This window comes from Selaginella moellendorffii, unplaced genomic scaffold, assembly GCF_000143415.4.
Source record: "Selaginella moellendorffii unplaced genomic scaffold, v1.0 SELMOscaffold_79, whole genome shotgun sequence".
NCBI classification, from domain to species: Eukaryota; Viridiplantae; Streptophyta; class Lycopodiopsida; order Selaginellales; family Selaginellaceae; genus Selaginella; species Selaginella moellendorffii.
Window position 1 is genome coordinate 397,726 of NW_003314340.1, and position 7,497 is coordinate 405,222.

Consider the following 7,497-nt stretch of genomic DNA (forward strand, 5'->3'; position numbering starts at 1 on the left):
CTACATTGCCAAGAGCTTGCCATCCGAGCTGACACTGAAGGCTGAGAAAGGATGCGTGCAAAACCTCTCCTTGCGTGTCTCTTTGGTTCTCCAGTCCTCACTCCAGTTGGTAATATGGCCTGCGCAGAGTAAGAACTACAACCGTCGAGAAAACATAGAGATTTAAACCTTTGCTTGATGCTACATGGAGTTGCGGCGTTGAACTCCTTGAGAACCAGCAGTAGCGTCCTTCCTCGGAAGGAATGACACGCAGATGATTGTCTCCATGGAGCTCCCACACGTAAGTTTTTCCACCACTTGTGGACGCAGCCAAGAGCGTTCCTTCCTCACTAACAAAGTCTGGTTATCAGCAACATCACTGAGAGCAAAACACGCCACCATACCTGAATTCGAGAGACTTAAACTCTGCCGATCCAATCTCACACTGCTCGTCCACGAGAAGCTCCAACGAAGGCCATTTGTATACACGCAAGTGTCCATTCTAGTATAGAGAAAAGCACAAAGTGTTTGAGGTAGAAGTAGTAGCAAGCAAAAGAGGAAAACCAAACCATTCCCGCGGTTGCAAACATGGTGCCGTCCATGCTGAAGGCCATGGCAGTCTGCTCCTTCGCTATGACGATTTCGCGATGGGCGCTCTCTATACTCAAGTCCTCAGCCAAGCGAAAGAATTCCAGTTTCCCGTCGTGCCTAAACGAGTGTAAGTAGAAGAAAAAGGGAGGAAGAAAAAAACTGGAGCTTACCACTCATTGGCGATGAAGGAGCAAACAAAGTCCGTTCCATTGGGGTGGATCGCCAGATGATAAGGAGCGTCGAGGCCTGTGCTCCGTGTATACAGCTACAACCACATCGATCGATCGATTCAAAGCTCTACAATCTCCGCTAGGAATTTACCTGTTCCATCGCGGAGCCGGTCCATCGCGCGAGGATGAGCATGTTGCCACGCCCGCTGCGCGTTGCCCCGCCTCCACCGCCACACACGACATAGCCATCCTTCGCCCACGCAGCACAAAACACGGGAACGCTCAAGGTGCTTCTCGCCATTGCAAAAAGGAATTAGGGCTTTTGCGCCTATTATATGCGCGTTGAGATCCAACGGTGGTGATTGAGAACGAGGAAAGTGGCGGGAAAGGCATGTCGTAATGGAACAGGTCCGATCGATCTGGTAGCTTTTCAAGGTTTTGCTGCAATGGATGCGATTAAATAGAGCCACATCAAGTTCACACGCCCGGTATCAGAACCGTCGATCTCAAATCGTGACGTTAGTTGAGGAAGCTCATCTGAAAATGGGATATTGAAATTATAGAGCCTATCTTTATCTGTAATAATATTTGAAGCTACATTGATGTAGATTCTTTCATTATCAAGATCTCAAACTACATATTTATAATACTTCTCTGATTATTTCTAAATTTGAGAGAATACATGGCTGATAATAATATTCTTGAGAATACACTGATCTTGAAAGTGTTTTCACGAACAAAATCATTGAAATGGAGAGCAGCAATCCAAAGAAAACGTTGATTTAGAGATTGTTCCAGTGGCATTAAAATTCATTTCTTACTAATATGTTTAAATAAATAATATTCTCACAGATTAATAATTTAATATGCAACCTACCAAAAAATCCAGGAGTCTCGTTCCCCTGTCGTAGAGGACTTTTCATTGTAGTTTTTCTTACGTCGCATGTTTTTGGTTTGCTTAATTACGGGATTTTGAGCAGCTCGAAAACAGGAGAGAGGGACGCACAATGACAGTTCTACTCTGAATCGATCGTTAATAAGCACAATGTTCCACCTTCCAATTCTCGGCTGCTCAGACACATCCTTGCCCACAAGCAAAACTAATCTCCGAGCTTGGAAACAGGCGCAATGGCCTCTTCTCGCTATGGCTACATGCCGAGTCTTTCTTCTCGGCCTCGTCAATGTTGTGAAGAACGCTGGAAGATCCAGATCCTTGAGCTTGGTCACCATCTCTCGGACCTTTGCTAGGATCTCCCGGCTCTGGGGGTGGCGGCCAGCGTCTCCAGCCACGAAGCTATGCACGAGGCCGGAGTTATCATCCGACCACCATCTTCCATGCTCGGGCCTCGCCTCTCATCATCTCCACCTCGTTTTGCTCCTCCCACATCTCCAAGCTCGCGTAGATGTTCGCCATGAGAGTGTAGTGCGAGGCGTTTCTCCTGTCCAGCAGCATCAATGCGTTGAAAGCTCGTCTCCCGATCGCAGCGTTCTTCCACTTCCGGCTGGCCGCCAAGACTGTTCTCCAGGCCAGCACGTTGGCCTCGAAAGGCATCGTCTCCGTCACTCTCACTGCCGCCTCGAGCTCGCCTCCACGACCAAGTATGTCGATCAGGCAAATGTAGTGCTCCATCGCTGGAGCAACGCCGAATCTCGACTGCATGGACGCTAAGTAGCTCTTCCCCCGATCGGTGAGACCTGCGTGGCTGCAAGCCGTGAGGATGGAGACGAAGGTGACGCCGTCGGGACGCAAGCCATCGTCGTGGATCATCCTCCAGACGCTCTGGAACACGCTATCAGTGTCACCTTGGCGGCTGTATCCGGCGATGAGAGCGCTCCAGGTGACGAGCGTCCTGGCGGGGAGTGCGTCGAAGAGCTGCTCGGCCTCGACGATGCTGCCGCATTTGCAGTAGAGATCCACCAAGCAGTTTGCAAGGAGCTCCTGGCACTCGAGGCCACACTGAGAGGCGAGACCGTGGAGCTTCTTCCCGGACTTTAGCGAGCCGGAGCTTCCACAGGCCCTGAGCAGCGCGGAGAAGAACGGAGGATCGAGCAGAAGGAGCGTTTGATCCGAGGAGTGGATCATCCTGCCGAAGAATATCTCGAGTGCAACGTCCGCCTCGCCACTCTCAGCGTAGCCTTGCATGAGAGCCGTCCACGAGACCACGTCTGGAGGCTGCTTCATGCTCTCAAACGCTCGTCTGGCGTCCTCCATGCTTCCACACTTGGAGTACATGTCCACGAGCGAGCTGGCGACGAAGCTATCGTTGCAAAACCCAGCCTTGATCGCTCCAGCGTGAATTCTCATCCCCTTCTCCAGGTGGTCGATCTTCACAAGCTTCCCACCGATGTGATCTGTGGCCTCGTCTTTCGTGGCAAGAAGGCTGCAAGCTTTGAGAGCCGCCATGAAAACTCTCCCATCTGGGGAGCAGTGGCTTTCCTCGTCGCCGTCTTGGATCATCCGGAAGAAGAGATCCATCGCTAGCTTTGCGTCGCCACACTCGACGTAGCCGAGCAGCAGGGAAGTCCACGAAACCACGTCTCGAGCGGCCATCCTATCGAAAACCATCCGAGCGTCCAAGGAGCTGCCACACTTCGTATAGATGTCCACGAGAGCGTTGGTGATGAAAGCGTTGGAGTAGCAGCAGCGAAGCGTGGACACTGCCCGAGAGTGGATCTCCATCGCCGTGCTAAGCGCCCGGACCTTGACGAGCTTGCCATGGATTCCTTCCGGAGCTTCCCTCGCTGCCAAGCTCGAGCAGGCCTTGAGAGCCGCCACGAAAGCTCTCGAGTCCGGCGATGGTGTTGCGGAGCTCTCATCCTCCTCACTTCCATCGTCTTTTCTCATCCGGTGGAAGAGCTCCAGCGCGATCTCTCCCCGCCCAGCCTCGGCGTAGCCCAGCATGAGATTGACGAAGGAGGCGGCGTCGCGGCGGGGCATGGCGTCGAAAACCCTGTGAGCGTCGACGAGGCTGCCGCATTTGGCATACATGTAGATGAGAGCTCCGCCCACGCGAGTGGTGGAGCTGAAGAGCGCGCTGGCGATGGCGTCGCTGTGGAGCCTCTTGCCCCGCTCCAAATCCCTCGACGCCGCGCAAGCCTTGAGCGCCGTGAGGAGCTCGCGAGCCGCGGGCCTGTAGCTGGCGATGGCATCGCTGTGGAAATCTCTCGCGAGTGAGCGCTCGGCGCGAGGGAATGCGGCAGAGAACTCAACTCCCAATCGTTTGGCCCAAAAATCATAACCTAAGAGAAAGTCGAATCTTTAAACGTCCAAGAGCATATTCGTATAGACATCGTAGAATATCCTTATATTCCACGAATAACGAATATCCATATTTAGTGCCGGTCCGTCAAACTTTGACGATGACTTGAAGTCCTTATCGAACAAGGCTAGAAAATGCGCTGCCAATAGAGCCCTGGTACATCTCTGGACCCGTTCAGAGGCTTTGGTCGAGGCTCCAAAGTCCTCAGAATTCCCACTGGTACATAAAATTTCTTGCAAGGCTCTTTTGATTGTTTGTTTTTTCCCATGTTGCAAATCTCCAGACTAGAGCATTCTCAAAGCACCTGGCAGAGAAAGTTTGCAGGATTTCTCTCATCGGTCGAGGCTGGTGACGAGTATCTGCTGGAATCTATACTTTTGACAATGTAGAAAAACAGTGGTAAGTCAAGTCTTATGTTTGCTAGGAAGAAAGCTTAATTGGTGTTACTACAAGATCCCTGGCTACTGCAAAGAAGATTTCTATGGAGAGGAAGGTTGTTGTTGGCTACATTAGTGTCGAAGTACCTAGTTCATGATTTTAAATGGAAGTAACAGTTCCTTTGACAAACTTGGGCCAAAGGAAGAAGAAATTAAACACACTTAACATTTTCCCAGTGTTTTTTACTACTCCTTAAGATCTAAGTGTTTCAAGTTGTAGAAGGACAAATCTTTCCAAGGATCTCCTCCAAATCATTTTAACGAATTGCTGGAAAGAGTAGTCATTACAAATTTGAGCTCACAAGCTCAAAAGTCAGCAAAAGTCCATATACGGTGGCGCTAGCGAGTGAAGAGATCAAGATCATCAAGAGAGTGCTGCCACGATCCATGGCTGGAATTGGAGATGCAAAACACCGGTGGTAAATTGGTTTAAAAGCTCTAGAAAAAGTTGACCTCGTGCATGCGGAGTTAGACTTTTCAAGATCGAACTCAACCATGACTTTGAGACTTAAGATAGAATCTTGCAAGCACAGGTGTTCTTATGTTTCCATTCGAGGAATCTTGGACAGGCTGCATGTGACTCCTTGGCATCTACACTCTTAAAGGATGAGGTTGTGGTTCTTTTGCAGTTTCGATCCAATCTGAAGAGCAATATAACCTGAATTTTAAACACCATCCAATGTAGATATACCCGTATATTTACTGCATAAAAAATCAAGCTAGAATTTTTTTACTGAAGGTTGTAAAAGGCAGGAAGGCACTACATAGAAACCATGTGGGCATAATTACATACCACATTGTCTCTACCACTTCCACTCATGATTAACGCCTGATCCAAGCTTGAATCTAAGCCTATATCATGTCTAGTTAGTCTAAATGAAGAGTTGATGAGAAAAATATACAAAAAATTCATCAATTAAGTACCCAAAATGTTATTCTTGGTTTTGGCCTTACTTGCACACACTCTTCCTCATTGCTATGGCTTCAATCTTGCCACTAACATGTGGTTTTAGTGATGAACTACTAGGCTCCCACTTCTGGTACTACTAGGCACTTGATTCTCCATAAACACTCTAACTTTAGGATTGAAGTGGTTAATATTGAAATAAGATCGCTTTCAGAATCTGATTTCTAATACTTATGTGAATAATTCATGCAAAATCTGATATTTCTTCTGCCAACCCGCCCACCATTAGTGTCACAAGGTAATCTTAATTATCATTTCCATGAAACTTCAAAACTATGAGCACAAAGTTAATATTTCTTTCATTAAGAGTTTTAGTTAAATGGCTTGATCACGACTCTAAGTATTAGATAAAGTATTGTAATCAAGAGGCTCATCCTCCCATTTGTCACTAGCCTTCTAGCCAACAAGTGCTATACTCCTTTCAACTTCAATCATCATAAGATTGCCAAGATTGCCTATAATTAAAGAGTCAATTGCTTTGATACTATGAAAATATTGGAGAGATGCATATAAAGAGGAAAAACTATGTATCTCAATTGTATATGGATGGGTATATAATGACCATATGGGCCTCTAAAAATCATTATGGAAATCTTTTATGAATGAGCATTTGATGCAAAAAAAAGTTTTAGTGCAAAAAATCATAACTTAAGAGAAAAGTAAATCTTTAATGTCCCATTAACATATTTGTATAGGCACATATTTATTCTCCACAAATAAAGAATATCTAAATTTCAAGTGGGCTTTATTCTTACTTTGCTATCAGCTGCCACAACTCTTCTCTCCTCCCACTTGGCACAATAATGAGAAAATTGTTATATCATTCATTAAAATGAAATTCATAGCAATAGTGTTATAAAATCATAATGTAAAGCTTGATAAGTGGGATATAAACCAAAATTGCATGATTCCAGTGTTTAGAGGCTACATTTTTCAAGTTTTTAGTATACATTGTTTTATTCTTGTAATGGTTGAACTTGGAATGCCTCTCATAAGCCTAGTAAACACATTTTTGCTAATAAAGGAAATATACTTGCAAAAGTTATTTTTAACAAATATGTAGAAGAATTTGGCCTCTTAGACATTGTGGAATGTAAATAAAAAATTCTTCTAATTTATAGTTTTTATTGGTTATTAAGCCAATGCTCTAACACCATTTTCTTTGTAGAGAAAATTGTGGATAGAATTTGCAAAAAGTTTATGTTAGCTAAATATAAGAAATAGTGGGATAGAAGGAATCTAGAAAAGTAGTTTAACAAGAAACCTTTCTAAGTTGCAATGGCAATTGTGAAGGATTATGATTTAGAGCAATTTTTGTGGATGTAATGCTAGTAAAACTTTTTATAGCTTTATTTTTTCTAAATTTTCTTATAGAAAAGCTTATTGCATATTCAAAGCATTTATTTACATATTAAAATCTTTTATGCTTGACTAAAACTCTTTTAATGATTGTGGCTAGGAAGAATCTAAGCATTCTCCACAAATATAAGTGTTCCATTTTGGATTGTACTTTCGAAATAAAAATAATTTTCTTATTCTTGTATGATTTAATGGCCCCCTTTGTCATGAAAGACTCTTCTGTAAGGAACTAACTCCCCAAGGTGTCGTACGCTAAAGGATCCTCGAAAGCATGACTGAAATGATAAAGAGTTCATCGGATGGGACCAAGTCCGAGATCGTGTCCAAGACTGACTCTGAGACCGAGTTTAAGATAGAGTCCGAGATTGAGTCCGAGGCCGACTCCGAGACCAAGTTCGAAACTGAGTTTGAGACCGAGTCCGAGATCTGAGAATGGGTCTGAGACCGAGTTTGAGTTCGAGTTTGAGGTCGAGTCTAAGATTGGGTCCGAGGTCGGGTCCAAGACTAAGTCCGAAGTCAGGTCCGAGATCGAGTCCAAGATTGAGTTCGAGATCGAGTCCAAGTACTAATATGTGTCAAGGGGTGAAAGCCCAAAGCGTGCGTCTCCCAAGGGCGGGGGGGGGGGGGGGGGGGGGTTTAAATAATTTTCCCAAGTCATTTAGGCTTTTAGTTTGGTTCCGGGGGCCCAAAAAACCGGCTTGAACGAAAGTTTCCGGGTTGGCTCCCCACTTAAT

General features: G+C 45.5%; 1 protein-coding gene across 1 annotated transcript; it reads right to left on the minus strand.

Annotated features, from left to right (window-relative positions):
- Positions 1 to 1,970, minus strand: LOC9656747 (SEC12-like protein 2). The gene is made up of 7 exons (XM_024661002.1): positions 1,618 to 1,970; positions 892 to 1,030; positions 741 to 835; positions 549 to 687; positions 384 to 481; positions 169 to 329; positions 1 to 119 (listed from the first exon to the last, which is right to left on the minus strand). The coding sequence occupies exons 1-7, from the start codon at positions 1,968 to 1,970 to the stop codon at positions 1 to 3; spliced, it is 1,104 nt and encodes a 367-aa protein (XP_024516770.1).
- Between the last annotated feature and the right edge of the window lie 5,527 nt (positions 1,971 to 7,497).

Bases quoted from the DNA above. Each gene is read 5' to 3' on its own strand.
- LOC9656747 (XM_024661002.1), bottom strand. From the start codon at position 1,970: ATGGTGACCAAGCTCAAGGATCTGGATCTTCCAGCGTTCTTCACAACA. The intron at 1,031-1,617 runs GTAGGTTGCATA...AATGGCGAGAAG, and splicing joins CGAGACTCCTGGATTTTTTG to CACCTTGAGCGTTCCCGTGT. The intron at 482-548 runs GTTTGGTTTTCC...TCTCTATACTAG, and splicing joins TGTTTGCAACCGCGGGAATG to AATGGACACTTGCGTGTATA.